At 44.0% G+C, this 15,131-nt stretch overlaps 3 protein-coding genes across 4 annotated transcripts in view; 1 reads left to right on the plus strand and 2 right to left on the minus strand.

Moving 5' to 3' along the window:
• wwc3 (WWC family member 3) overlaps positions 1-7,216 on the minus strand; it is a 23,090-nt gene extending 15,874 nt beyond the window's left edge. The window contains exon 1 of the mRNA XM_028402943.1: positions 6,505-7,216. Within this exon, the coding sequence (XP_028258744.1) occupies positions 6,505-6,650 (146 nt within the window). The 5' untranslated portion in view covers positions 6,651-7,216. The remainder of the gene's footprint in view (positions 1-6,504) is intronic.
• Positions 7,217-9,277: 2,061 nt separating this feature from the next.
• Positions 9,278-9,937, plus strand: LOC114434976 (putative claudin-24). The gene has a single exon (XM_028404458.1). It carries the CDS (start codon positions 9,278-9,280, stop codon positions 9,935-9,937), a length of 660 nt encoding a protein of 219 aa, XP_028260259.1.
• A 3,013-nt stretch (positions 9,938-12,950) lies between these two features.
• cldn34a (claudin 34a) lies at positions 12,951-15,112 on the minus strand. 2 transcript variants are annotated; one of them, XM_028404397.1, is made up of 2 exons: positions 15,003-15,112; positions 12,951-13,914 (listed from the first exon to the last, which is right to left on the minus strand). In XM_028404397.1, exon 2 carries the CDS (start codon positions 13,841-13,843, stop codon positions 13,088-13,090), a length of 756 nt encoding a protein of 251 aa, XP_028260198.1. In that variant the 5' UTR covers positions 13,844-13,914; positions 15,003-15,112; the 3' UTR covers positions 12,951-13,087. The 2 variants fall into 2 exon arrangements, with proteins under 2 accessions (XP_028260198.1, XP_028260200.1); XM_028404399.1 differs by having other exon boundaries at positions 12,951-13,911; positions 15,003-15,104.
• Between the last annotated feature and the right edge of the window lie 19 nt (positions 15,113-15,131).

Raw genomic sequence — 15,131 nt, forward strand, 5'->3', positions numbered from 1 at the left:
AGTGTCAATGCGCTACATTTTTAACACAGATGTTTAATTGTGCAATGGTTCTCTGTATAAATATGTACAACAGAAGTGTGAGGAAACAGCCACAGCCAACCACAGCAGAAGACTGACAGCCTCAAATCACAAACTTATCCAGCCACTGAAAGCCTTCAAACCAGCTGCTGAAGTGTACAAATAACATCTAAGTCTAAGCTCTGTATACCAAGCATCACATATGACACCAGAAAAATAATAAATGTGATGACAGCGACACAATGTCCGGGCAGTAACAGAAAATTCAGCATGTTCCCCTTTTAACTCCAATATGCACCACAAAAACCACCTGCTTTCATTCTCATAATGTTGGTGGGGTGACAGACACAGTCTGCCACAAGTGTTGTTGGCCTAAAAATTCCTTTCTGTGTTAAAAAAGAAAACAACTTTGGGAAGAATGTCCAGCCTCTCTCAGGGCCTGGTGCAACATTTCAGAGCAAGGCCTGAAGCAGCTGAGGGACGGAGGGACGGACAGACACCCGCTTCTAACATTATGTGTTGAATCTTATAGAAATAGGTCTCTATAAGTAGACCAAGATCCCTGTCTCTGTACACATTTAGACAGTGTCTGGACACATGGAGGGGGCTTGTCCTGTTAGGAGTGGAGCAAGGTTGGGTCAACAGTGACAGTAAAACTATCAGGGATAGAAATGTTAACTAATAATAATAATTCCCAAGAGTTTAAATCGAGGCAACAAGGATTGTTTTTTGAAGACGTTTCGCCACTCCCCCAAGTGGCTTCTTCAGTTCTGCTACTTTTCTGGTTGGGAATCTGAGTTTTATGTGTTCAGGACCTCTGTGGGTGGATCTTGCAGGAGCTCACATGACTAAAATCCCTCTAGTTGGTTAATGTCAGTTAACGACCAGAAACTGTCTGGGCCATGTGCAGGACTAGTTGATGGCCCATCATTAGAGTTTGAGTCGGGGTGAAACCTGCTAGGAAGGGATGAAAGGACAGAGTTGTAAACAGGTGAGAGCTGATGCCTCAGCCCTCCTCCTCTGTTTAGAGAGGGTTTTTCCAATTACACATAGATGCTTCTTTGACTCCTTTCATACCATTTGTCCTCCCTGTCTAGGATTTGGACATTATTGGCCACTGTCTTTGAGGTGAAGGTGAACTACTGAGTCTTGTCCTGAGGAGGTGGCTCTCCTGTGCTGTGTTCCATTCTTCTGTGTAGTGGTTGTTTGGTTTCACCAATATAGAGATCAGAGCATTCCTCACTGCACTGAACTGCATAGATTACATTGCTCTGTCTGTCTCTGGGAGTTTTGTCTTTGGGGTGGACCAGTTTTTGTCTCAGTGTAGAGCTGGGTTTAAAGAGTACTGGGATCTGATGTGCATTGAAAATCCTTCTGAGTTTCTCAGAAACTCCTGATATATATGGGATGACAATGTTTTTCCGGCGTGACTGGTCCTGTTCTGGTTGGGCTGTCTGCTGCTCTTTTGCCAGCTTTTACCAGGGCCCAGTTTGGGTAACAAGTTCTGAGCGCTGTGTTTTTGCTCCTTGGTTCTACCTTCTGTCTTAGTGGGTATTGTTTGTGCCCGGTGTTGTAGGGTCCTGATGACCCCTAGCTTATGCTCCAGTGGGTGGTGTGAGTCAAAAAGTAGATATTGGTCTGTGTGGGTTGTTTCCTGTAGATCTCAATGCTTAGGCCCCTGTCTGCTTCAGTGTGAACAAGGTAGTCAAGAAATTCCAGACTGTTGTCTTTGACATCCTCCCGAGTGAATTGGATGTTTTTGTACACTGCATTTATGTGTTTGGTGAAGTGCTCCACTTCACTAGCTCGGATCTTCACCCTTGTGTCATCCACATATCTGAACCAGTGGGATGGAGCTGTTCCTGGGAAGGAAGCTAGAGCTCTAGCCTCCACCACTTCCATGTAAAGGTTGGCCACAATTGGGGATACAGGTGACCCCATGGCACAGCCATGTTTTTGTCTGAAGAATCTTTCGTTGTACTTGAAATATGTGGTGTTTAGACAGATGTCCAACGAAACGTCTTCAAAAAACAATCCTCGAGTCCAGTTGCCTCGATTTAAACTCTTGGAAATCACTATGACCTGGATGAATGAGAGCATCCACAGATATAACAATAATAATCATTTACAAGATGACCACTTGATGCTGAAGTAGCAGCCCACTTTGAATTATATTATCCCTGTGGAAGCAGTAGCACAGCATGTAGCAGTGAGGACGAGGGAGCTCCTAACATAGTAAATGTGCAACTTTATTTTAAAGTGAGTCTCTGACATTCAGAACTGAAAAAGTGTAGTTTACTCTGGGCTCTACCATTTGGTGAGAATGTTTTTATTCTTAACAGAGCACAGATCAGCGGGGGCACATTCTCATTTTACTGTAATTCAGCAGCTTTTCATGTGCTTGTAGTTTATGTATTCTGGGTAAATTTACCTTACCCAACTAGGTTAGCTTGTTGGGTTCAACTTATTACAGGTAAACTTAGATTAGCTTAGCACAAAGGCTGGAATCAGAAAGAAACAGCTAGCATCTTCTGTAAAGGAAAAACAAATAACATCTACTAATAATTAACATGTAATCTTCGAGGTGTCACAAAGTCTCTACTGGGGGTGACAACAGGAAGCAACTGCAGCCCACCAAGAAATAGTCTGTCAATGCAGTTTCCATAATATACAAAGACATAACATGTTGGGCTTTAAATGGTGTTGGCAGCTAGGCTAAGCTAAGGTGTTGGTATTTGATAAGTGATCACTTTTCAATGCGGCGAACTCCTTTTCAAAGCCCCCACCCAACATTTTCAGCACTTTTAAAGTCTGTCGTAAGAGTTGCTTCTATAAAAAAACTCAGTTTCAAAATGACGACCACACGAAATTACAAGCACATAAAAAGCTGCGGAAATTACTGTAACATAAAAATTTCTCACCACTGACCTAAAGCGTAAAAGTACACTGAATGGTAGAACCAGTGCAAACGACATTTTCTTCCTTTTTGAATATGAATTGTTCAGATGTGTGGAAGTGGAGAAAAAAAAAAACAATGGTGGGTCAGAGCTCGAGGTTGGTCCACAGAGTCTGGCATGTCCTGTTTAGGTAGAATTTTCACAATATACACATAAAACACAAGCAACCTACAGGTCTGACTGTAGCTGCTGGAGAACAGCTTACTAGACACTGAGAAGTGATGCACATCAGAATCAAAGCAAGAAGTAAGTGTTAATATTGTAATAATTCATCCCAAAATATGTCAATAAATCATTTGGGGAAAAAAGGACATCAAGAACAAGGAGTGGAGTGAAAGCTGAAGACAAACATATTGTCTGCTGTCTGAAAAAGAACACAGAAACACATAGGGCAAAATGACACTGGATCAAGCAATGGCATGTTCGTAACCTCCCCCGACCGAAAGACAAAAAAGAGCCATCATAATGAAAACACTGGGGGAAGCAAAATAACAGCGGGGTTCAGCGCATGTGAATAACCTTTCGGTGCTGGAAACACAGCTCATCCTTTCCAGAATAATTGAATTTGGTGTGCTTTGTGACCAAGTATAAAGGCCTCCCTTTGCTGAGCGGCAGGCCGGCCATGGCTGTTGCATAACAGAGCTAATAAAGGAGGCCTACAGGGCCTAGGATGAGAGGAGGAGGTAGACACGTGGGAACTGCCTCTGTTCTGCGGCTTTGTCTGGGGCCGCAAGCAAGCAGAGCCCCTGGGCATTAGTGTAGGCATGCCTAACATAACGCTCATTCCACAGTAACAAAAAAGGCCCACACCACTGCTTGGCTTATCTGCAGGAGCTGGGTGCGAGCTGCTCCAGGTATCTATCGTCCTCAGAGACAAGAGCATCATCAAGAGTGGACACACCTGAGGGACGTCGATGACTTATCATGTAAAACATTTAAAGTTTTGTCATCGTTTTGCAAAGTACACACAAGCACCTGCCCTGTGTATTAGAGCAAGAGACGCCACATCAGTTTCCCACGTACCTGTGCCCTACATTCACACTTGCATCAAATTTTTCACTACACGGTGCCACCTAACCAAAACAGCTCCATCCCCAGCCTCACTTCTGCTCGCGGACACCTCGTGTACCAGCAGGAACAAACTTGAACTGATATGCAGCTCTGTTGCAGCGCATCATGATCATCACTGACAATTATGTTTCAGCTCAATGGCTCTTGTGTTTTAGTGATTAGGCGATAATCCACCGCTGACACGCCTCTCTGTGGGTCAGCAGACTCAAGGCTCGCGCACAACCCTCAACGCAAGCTACACAAGAGATTACAAGATGGCAGCACCTGTAGGATACATGTACACTCAAGGTGTTCACACAAGCTGTGCCTTTGATTCTTGAGCATCATGTTTTTGCTTAATGGACCCCAACACATAGTCTTATCACCTCAACTCTATGCCGTTATCTACAACAAGTGTCAATTCAGACCAAAAGTCTGACAAATCCTTGTATCTGATCACTTAACAGGCACCGTACTCATTTCAGATTAAACACAATTTTCTGTAAACCTGAGAAAAAGTTAACTGTGACTTGAGTAGAACTGTGATGACTGACTTCTCTGATGACTGAAAATACAGTCTCACAGCTCCAGGCCAAAAGCAATGCCACCATTACAATGAACACTTTCCATCATCATTATCATCAGTAATTGACAGCCAATAGTTTGTTAGTAGATTAACCGTTTAACCCATTCTGCAAGTTAAGATTTCAAACATTCACTACTGCTGTGTAAATGTAAATATACACAACCTGTATCTGAATGAAACCATGTTTATCTGCAGCAGACTAAGATGATAATGTCACACCTCACAGTCCTCACATTTTTAAAGTCTGACAGGAGCAACATTTCTTGTAGCAGGATGTCACCCTCAGTTATAGCCGGATGAAGGCCTATAATAACATGTGGCAGATACCAGACAGCGATCATGCTTTGATTTTTACTTGTACACAAACACAGCAGCTGTCAAACCAGGCCTCAGCAGTATGAAACCCTTATCATCACTGCATTCATCTCTGCTCCTGCCATACACATCACGCTCAAATGACAAGCAAACAGCCCGTTTATACGCAGCTGGAGGAAAGAACTGCATTTTTTTTAACCCGCTGAAAAGCTGACACCTTTTTGTATCTGTTGCACGTTAGTGAAAAGTCACTTTTAACGCTGCACAGTGATGTGATTTATTGGAAAGGTGGTATCAGGTGATGACAGAAGACAATCCTCTGGTGAGATAACCTATAAATCACAGCGCAGCACCAGAACAAATGCAGAAAACATTCTTTAGTCATGCAAACGTACAGCTCCACAATCCCCTCCCTCGTACGCTGACGACTGTGAGATCTTGTGAAACTGCTATCAGCTGCACATAACAATGGTTAATCAAGCTGCAGGGAGAAGGGGGCGTTCAAGGAAATCAGGTTTTTCTTATCTAGATTACAAGCAGCTACTGCATTCCCTCTGCTGAAATCAGCTGCAAGAAATCTGCTGTAGGCAGTAACATGTCTTGTGTCCTCCTTTCCTTTTAAACAGACCGGGCTCGCTTCTCCTGCCACACTTGGGAGCTCTGTTTTCGTGAAATTTGTGCCTTTCCCCTCACACTACATCAGAATTAAAATACTTGCTATAATTCCCAGTAATCTCACAAAGTCTGCTCTGAATGCCTGATTGAGCCTGGGTTGGTGAAATCCCAGTCCCCACAAAAGCACATCCTTGCAGCTTTCCCAGTGGCCCAACTAGCATTCCTCACATATTTTCACAAAGATTTCTGGGAGTTGGAGTTTTACAGCTCGTCCACTACTACACTCCATTCTCAAATCCAGTGAAAGACACACATTGATGGGCACATTTTGTGGATGACTGTGGCATTAGGACCTCAGAGCTGTTCTTGACACACCACTGGCCCCATGGAGGTGTCTTTGTATGCAAAGGAGAGGGGGGCTGGATAACAATAGCTCTCTGTGTTAGGTGTGTGAGGCAGGAATGTTTCAGGTCACTGGAAGTCATAAATCTACAGAGCTGACTGATGAGTCTCACACATCAAGCTTTCTCTTATTGAGCAGAGGCAGACTAAAGCTCAGCTGAGCAGGCTGACAGTGCTGATGCCTCCTCTGACACATGACAATCCGCTGCCCATGTACATGTCAGACTGTCACACCTACAGAGACGCATAGAAAATCATATTAAATGTGAGCAGCTGCACGGTAGGTGACCGTGGCCGTTACATGGGAACTTCTTGTAAAGTTGGGGAGGCCACAAACTGCTGCCAAACCTCAGCTGATCCATCTGTCCGGGGCGCACTATTTAATATATCATTAAAAGGACTCCCAAAAACTCAAGCCTGTTTACACCGCCGCCTCCTCCCTCCAGCCGCCCTGACATCTCCTCCAGCAAGTTACGGTAGTTTATAAAGAAGACATGTTGGGTTTACATTACTGTGAGTGAGTGTGTGTGTAATCCCACTACTCCCAGGCCTTTAGCATACCTATCTCTGGGGTCAATCCACGAGGTTTGCCGGGTGTTGTGGTCGATAAAAAACACTCTGCCATCGTAATCCCGGGCTTCCTCCCAGCCCGCGGGCAGCGGCAGCTCCGAGCTCTCTCTCCGCTTACCGCCGCTGACCCACGGCATAGCGTCGGGATGGTGAGAGGGCTGAAGCCCCCTGCCCTGCGTATTATCCCCCCGAAAAAGTCGCTCTTCACTGCATTACAAACACCTCTACCTCGACGCTCTGGAGAATGGAGACGCAAATACAAAACTTTCCACCGAGGTTCTCCGTTGAAAAAGTCCCGCTGGAGGTACATCCACTTTCTTCTCTCTACAGCCCCTCTGAAAACAGCACCGCGGCGCTCTCACGGTCCTCCATGATCGCCTCCTCCACCATATTTCATTCCTCCGTGTCCATATTCGGGAGCGGATTTGCATAAACGGTCGGACGTACGACTGAGCGAGCTGCTCCGTCCAATGGGGAAACTTCAGAGCTCAACACGTTCACTGCAGTTTATTAGCGCGGAGAAAACACCGGAGCTCACGCTGCCGCGGCGAACACTACGATAAAAGCTGCAGTTTAAACAGCCGCCTGTTGATTCGTCTGATATAACCGCCCGTTTAATGACAACTACTCTCTATTATCGTTATAAAAACTAAACATGTGGCTAAAATGTGTTGTTTAAATGTGTCAAACTTGTTAATTTAAACCCACGGACAACTCCTCCCGAACAGACGGACAAACCCCGTGGTTTGTTTTGATTGGAGGATCTTCCGGTGGTGCAGCAGCGACACCTCCTGTCTGTGAGCGGTATAGCACCTCCTTAACACTAACACCACACATGCATACTATGGACAGGATGGGTAACTCTTATTTGTTTAAGATTAAGATTAAGATTAAGAAACCTTTATTAGTCCCACAATGGGGAAATTACATTGCAACAGCAGATGCAACAGACAGCAAAGGATAAATTAAGAAAGGATATATACATGATAAAATCAACTACCAATAAAATATAGAATAGAATAGAATCAAAAAACAGTATACATATTAACAGTTATTGCACAGGTGAGTGGAGGTAGAAGTGGTTTGTAAGAGAACTGTACATAGTGCATCAAAAACTAAATAAATAATGTATGGTACACTGTGGTGTATGAATATTGCACCTATCAGAAGTGTTTATTATACAGTCTGTTCACTCTACATATTCGATTATTGTGCATAAAAAATACATAAACAAAATACACAGCTTGTACCAGTATGGCTCAGGATATTTTTGTGCCCAGAATCCAGATTCTAAGAAAAAAAAAATATATATATATATATGACACAAACTGCACTTTTAAACATTTATATGCGTGCGTTTGAATGACAGGTCTGCATGTAGTATATCCAGGTAATCCAGGGCCTTTGTTGCCCTCTATTGGCGATGAGTGGAACTGCAACAACATTTATTACACTTATTTCCCCATTCTTCTCAGGTTTCTGTGGTAGTGACTAAAATGTAGTTTGACTTGAATGTCTGGGGGAATTTCCAGAAAAAGAGGCAATGCAATCATACCTGAACCTGTGTCACTGATTTGTTTTTATTGAATTATTATCATTATTATCTCTCACGTGTATAACATAAGGTAGGAGTAATGTGTCTAGTAGAGTTCGTCACTTTTTCCGGGAGCCTTTGTCACAGCATCAGAGCAGTCAGCTGAGCGACTGTTCATCAAAGAGGAGGAGGAGGAGTTCAGCAGGCTGGGGATTTTATCTGTGCATTTTTGTTGGTGTGTTTGTTTGTGGTTTGTACAAGTGTCTGTGTGTTTGTGAATGGGAAACATTTTCTCACATCACAGCTTTGATCTATAGCCTCCTACGATCATTTCCCACAGGCTATGCAGTGTTCATATGAGAGCACACAATAAGCTGCACTGTTGTTTCACATTAGTCACATGCAGCAAAAGAAAGCGGAGAAAAAACTTGACAGTGAGTGTAGCTATCCCAAACTGATGAATATGACAAAAATCCTCATGCGTTACATCCGCCTCAGCCGCCTCGGCTGACCCAGCTTCATTTTTATTGCATAATATTATTTAATGTGTAAATATATTTCCGGTGTGAGACTTTAACATCAGTGTGTTTTATGAGTGTAACCAGTCATAAGGTTAAAGACAACACTGAAGAAAGAAGTCTATTCAAACTTAATCACACAGATTTGATAGTATTTTTAGAAGCAGCCCCTTTTATAAGAAGTTTATATGTGATTATGTTATTTGTAAATTATAATCTGGCTGTTGTGTTTTAATTTGTTTGCCCTTTGGCACACTGATGCTGCTGTTTCCCTAGGAGGGCACACAGGATGCACATAACAGCAGGGAGTTCATTTTTCAGCTTGAACTGCATATAACAATATCCAGTCTACATTTAATTACATACAGCCTGCAATTTGACAATGGTTGCGTCAAGCCAAGTGGCCATCTCTGCCTCTGCTCCTGCTGCCCATTGGCACAGCTGCGGGAGCAGGAGGACCACAAAGGGGAGGGCCGAACAGGCCCCCTCTCCTTCCAGCAGCAGAAGATGTGTGCTTCTCTGAGTGGGAACTGTTTGTGAACGAGCTCCGAGTCCAGAGCCAGAGCGATCAACCCTAATTATCAGGTGTTGTGAGCAGCTTCTGTCCTGACTGGACATCAACAGGCCTCTCCATCTGAAGTGCAGCCAGAGAAGAAGAAGAAGAACCCTTGTGGCTCTGTCAAGCGTGGAGGCCAGAGAGAGAGAGGGAAACATGGACACATGCGCCTGCGCTTTGGAGCTGCTGGGGATGCTGGTCTATGTTGGAGCGTGGCTGTGTGCCTTAGCCACCACTATCTTACCTCAGTGGCTGACCATGTCTACTGCGCTGTTGCCGGTGGAGAGCTACGAGCTGGGTCTGTGGGAGACCTGCGTGGTCCAGGATGTTGGAGGCATGGAGTGCAGAGCTTATGACAGCCTGCTGGGCCTTTCCAGTGACCTCAAGCTGGCCCGCATCCTCATGTGCACAGCCCTCGCTGTGGGCATGCTGGGAATTCTAGTGGCTATACCTGGACTTTACCTGATAAACAGCTGCAAAGATCACGGTGGCTATCGAACAAAGAGGACTTTTACCATCATAGGAGGGGTGCTGGGGATGGTTTCTGGAGTGCTGTGTCTGATCCCTGTGTCCTACATGGCCCATTTAGCAGTGATACATTTCTTTGATGATAAAGTACCCGATGTGGTGCCTCGGTGGGAGTTTGGAGACGCCTTGTTCTGTGGCTGGGCAGCAGGATTTTTCCTCATAGTGGCTGGGCTGCTCATGGTCACCTCCTGCATGTGCTCGCAGGTGGAGCCCCAGCCTGTGCTGCAGCGGAGGTACCAGGTGATGGGTGCAAATATTAACCAGAGGAAGCGCTCAGAATATGTTTGATAGATGAACCGCCTGCATAGAGACTGACAGCACAACACAATCACATGTAGAACTGCACGTCAAACCGCTTCACAACAATCATGTAAATATCTGGTTTTATATATGTATAAAGGTTTTGCAGACAGTGAAACTGACACCTTGTTCAGCTATTTTAAATGACTCACCTGCACAATCAAACATAAGATACCCTGCTGTGATCAGTGAGAAGAAATATTTTTCTAAAGATATTTTGTAAAGATGTTTACTTCCCGTATTCTGGGATGGCTTCAGGATATGTTACTCATTAATGCCAACAAAATATATCATTTTAAGCCTGTTTAACAGGGCTCTAAAGCTTTTAAAATGCTGTGATTGTAAGTTATTTTAATGCTAAAGCGTAGGTCTTGAAGCACAAATTATTCTGTGTCTTGTTAAGTTCGCTTATGAGCTGTATTGTGCAGCTGATCAGATGATTCACATAAAGTCTTTAATTGAAATTCAATTGTCTCTTTATTCTCTACTGGAATGTGCTGAATGCTCTTTATGTCTCAGTTTATGTTAATAAGATAATGAATGAAACTGTGACGATGTCAGAAACATGGCTGCTCTTTTCTCCGTTCACCATCTGGTGGTCGCAGATGACTGGGGGGTGGGGGGGCGACTGAAAACAGCCTTGTCGGTTTGTCAGGTGTGTCTGCGGTGGTGGAAACACAGCTTGAGACTAATTCCATCAGATTTCCTGGTCACTCGCTGAGCTAAGCTGTGTTTAATGAATGCTTTAATGGGCAGTGTGTACTGTGAAGAATGTAGAACAAGTTGACATAATTACACAAATTTGCCATGGTCACAGGGTGCCACCGCTGCCTGCCCCCCAAACCTGTCTGTATCATTTACATACATGCAGGTACAGTGACATAAATGTGTTATTGCAAGGGAGGAGGATGATTTACAAACCCTCACATCATAATGATGGCGCGTTCAGAGGACTCAGCTCTTATAGAATGAAGTTAATGAGAGATAATGATGTTGCCACAGACAGGAGCATATGTTGCCCGAGAGAGGGGCCCGAGACACGCCAGACCTAACTTCTGAGTGGCTAACAGTGATTCTACCGAACCTCACAGAGCCCGAGGGGCACGGTGCAGATTGAGAGGCACCCTCCTCTCCTCTGACGCCACGCAGGCTGCAGGGAGGGCCTTGTGTCTCCCACTGAGAGGGCAGCTATCAGCATGAAGGCACCGAAAACAACTGCAAAGATGTTCTTTTTGATCATTGTGAGCTTCCAGCTGACGCCAGGCCACAACAACAAGAAAATGCCTTCTCAGGAGGAATTCTGTCTAAATGTGTCTGACTGCAAACAAACAAACCTGCTTGATAAACAAACTGCTGAACTATGCTGTGGATGCTTTGCTGAAATTTTTTTTGTCTGTGGAAATGACATGAGAGTAACATGACAGTTCAGTTCAGACGGAGATAAAAGTCATCCGAGCCTCCTTCAAACTTTTATGAACTCTCCCATTACTCAGTGCAGCCGCACACGTGTCAGTCTTAAACAATCACGATAAGGCTCCTAAGCCCTCTGATTTTCCATACATTAACCAAATCCTTTTATCGGTCTTATCTGAGAAATGAGGGATCAGAACAGAGTTATCTCTCATGTGTCTCATGTGTCATCAGTTGAGCTGAGCAGTCAACCAGCTGTGGTCAACACTTAATAAAATGCTGTGCGTACAGTATAATGACACCACGGTATTGATCACATTCTGTCCTTTATCCCTTATCAGGGTTCCTTCATTTGACATTGTGACTGATAGAGTAAATGACTTTGCAACAGATTAGATAAAGCGGAGCATTATGTCAGGCTTATCTTCAGAGGGGAATGTGCAATATGTGAGATGAAGGGGATGGACAGAGTATTTTGGTTTTACCTAATTCAGTTAATATGTCTCACCACCTTGTCGTGGTCAGAGCAGGTTCACCGTTCTTCCACTGCTGAGACTTGTGTTTCTGACAGAGTTGTGCTTGTCTGAAGAGGCCCTTTTGTTCTTCAGTCACTAGCCGCCTCCAGAGAGGTGCAGCAGGCCACTGTGCCACTGAGTGTGTGTGTGTGTGTGTGCCTTCCCTGGCAACAATCACTATAGTGAGGCTGCCCCCTCTCCATACTCACATGCCTGCTCTCGTCAGCCTCCTACCCAGGTCACATGTTCAGGGCCCCCATTTAACCTGACCCACTACGATCCCTCCTCACATGGTGCCTGTTAGAAGCCCACACCTTGGCATGTCACCTCCTCCAGCCCGTGTGATGATAACACTCCTTCAGTCATTACAAGAACACTCAGGTTGCTTAATGCAGACAACTCTCCTTGATAACACTGCACAGATAAAGTTTATTATAACCTGTCCCTGAACTTCAATCAGCTTATAAATAAACTCAGCATTTCCATTATCGTAAAAAAAGAAATGTATTAAAACACATTTCTTCTCATCATGTAGGGTTCACTCAGACATGCTGCTAGCATTTAATCCCTGTCTACTGTAAGCCATATGAAGTCAGCTAGCAAGTAAATCTGAAGACAAGCTAGAGAGCTAATTTAAACTAGCATTTCTGATGAGTTAGCATAGTAAAAAAAATATATAGCTAAACTAGGAATGTAATCATTTCTTCAGTTGCATGGTGGTTATAAATAACACTCACAACAAATGCTGATGTCCTCTTCTGGAGGGGGACTCATCACCTGGGCAACAACAGACACCCCACCGCCATCTTCTGGAGAAAGACCCACAACCCACCCACAACCACCCACAACCACCCAACCTGGAGCACAGTCAGACATGTACTTTACACTGTAGCTCTTCAATAATTAAAAATATTGTTTCGGTTGAGATTTGAAGCAGCAGTAGTAAAGTCATTTTATTTACCAGATATTGGTTCAATGGAAATGAAATCTTTGGATGATGTCTTTTTTATGGGAAAGCTTAAATTATTGTGTAGCTAACCATGTTTTATATATATAACACTACTATAAGACTACACTATATGTACTATAACACAATGGCAAATACTCAATAATACAATTATTGGTAACATAAATCAGAAATGTATGATTTTCAGCAGCAAGTCTCTTCCCTATCGACAGATGATAAAAACATTATCTCATGTTGATTCTTCCATCATGACCCTTCTTCTGTGTGGAATATAGGATTATCTATGCCATAGCGGACTGTATTTGATGATTCAGACTTCTGTGGTAGTGCTATTACTGTCAAGGGTCCATTAAGCAGGTCCCTGGCAACCCCTGGGGCCTCTGAACTCAGGGACCTCCACACGTAGCGATAGCAGAGGAAAACCAGGCCACTTATGAACATGAGGATGGAGGACAAGAGGCCCACACCAATGGCCGGGCCCACTTGTTGCCAGACTGGAGCAGCAGGGAGGTGGAACTCAGGAGGAAAGTTTATGGTGTTGTTGTTCAGCACAGAGCTCATGTTCCACATCAGAGGAACCAAAGAGAAGGTCCCTGTGAGCAGATACAGGGTCCCTGCCAGCACAAAGACCAGCCTGACAGTTCTGCGATCTTCCACAGAGAAGTAGACCATCCTCACGGCCATCGCAGCAGTAATGTTCCCAGCCAACCCAGAGATCACCGCCAACATCATCAGCACCTGAGCCACAGGGATCTCTGCTGGGAGGAAGCTGTCCAAGATGCCGATGCTCTGACAGTTCTCCAACTTGGGAAGTACTTGGCTGTAGAAACACGTTCTCCAGATACCAACCCAGGCCACCCCCGAAGTGATGACGGACACATCGGCCACATGCCAGAGGCGCCATTCGTCCAGGCCAGCTGTTGTCATGGTGAGGATCCATGCCAGGACACCCACAACTAGTGCCAGGAACTGCAGGTGTGCTGTGTGGGCCAGGTAAACCATCCCTGTCCTGAGTGGCCACTAATGATGGGAGAAACCGATGTCTGCAGGATGTTCAGCCGCCATCACTCCTGCTGGAAACATAAAGGCTGCGTGAGCTTTGCTCTTCTGCATTAACATTTTGGATTATATTACAACTGTCTGTGTCTTCCTGTCTCAAAGGTAGTCCTGGACACACAGCTACGAAAACTTAAAGGATCAGTTCAAAAAAATATTAAAACCATATGTATGCATGTATTTTTATCTTCTGAAGTTTATGAGATAACTTCTTTAAGTGATTAACGTGTCTCCATAGTGGAGACACTGCTGAGGAGGTGACTGGTCTTCCTCTTGTAAGGATCAAAAGGAGAAACATCATCATTAGACATTGTTTTTATGTTACCAACATTCGACTGGAGAAAATGACTCTACACATGCTTTTGATTAAACTGCCCCTTTAAGGTGTTATGATAATTATTACTCTGTATTTATTGCTTTAGACTTAAGGCAGGTTGTCCTGAATATATTTTATCATGTTGTCTGAGAATAACAAGAAACTCAGTCACAGGTGATTTCGTGATAATGTCTCATCCACTGTAGAGAACCCGCAAGTTCCCTCTACAGAACATATAACAACAAATACTGCCCTATATTGATTTAGTATTACATCATTATTGCATTAGTTACCACTATTTGCATATCTACAAACACAGCCTTTTCCCCCCCTTTAAAAACAGGAGACACTGCTGCAATAAGAGCGACACGGTTCTGACACCAGGACAACAACACCTGCTGCTGTTATCTTACTGTCACCACAGTCATTATCAAGGTAACCTGTGCAGTTAAGACTCATTTCTGTTTTGTTACTGTGTTTACACAAAGATACGTATGTCTCGGCATATATTTGGTTCTGTCCCAGAATTCTTTTTGGACAATTGTCAAAGATATAAACATTCTTACTATATATAATATCCACAAATGTATTAAGATGAAAGCAATTACCTTGAAAAGACAAAAAAAAGTTGGCAGTTGTGAAGAAATTAAGAATAAAGCTGCAGTGGGAATGTGAGGAAAGCTTGTTTTGTAGTTGTGGACAGTGCTCTGGTTAATGATTGTCCCTTTCAATCTTTACAGGTTGTAGAGTGAAACAGAACCGTTCCTCGTTACATGTTGTTTTGCTCACCTTCAAACTTCTCAACAAACACCAAATCCTCCAGCCTGTGCGGTGGTCCTCATTTTGCTTCAGTTTTGTGCGAGAAAGACTGCAACACCTGACAGACAGAAATACTCCTCGTCATGTAAAAGTCTTGAC

Source organism: Parambassis ranga, chromosome 4 (assembly GCF_900634625.1).
Source record: "Parambassis ranga chromosome 4, fParRan2.1, whole genome shotgun sequence".
Lineage (NCBI taxonomy): Eukaryota > Metazoa > Chordata > Actinopteri > Ambassidae > Parambassis > Parambassis ranga.

What these genes read in the sequence shown, in the direction of transcription:
- LOC114434976 (XM_028404458.1), top strand. Translation starts at nt 9,278, where the DNA reads ATGGACACATGCGCCTGCGCTTTGGAGCTGCTGGGGATGCTGGTCTAT.
- cldn34a (XM_028404397.1), bottom strand. Translation starts at nt 13,843, where the DNA reads ATGGTTTACCTGGCCCACACAGCACACCTGCAGTTCCTGGCACTAGTT.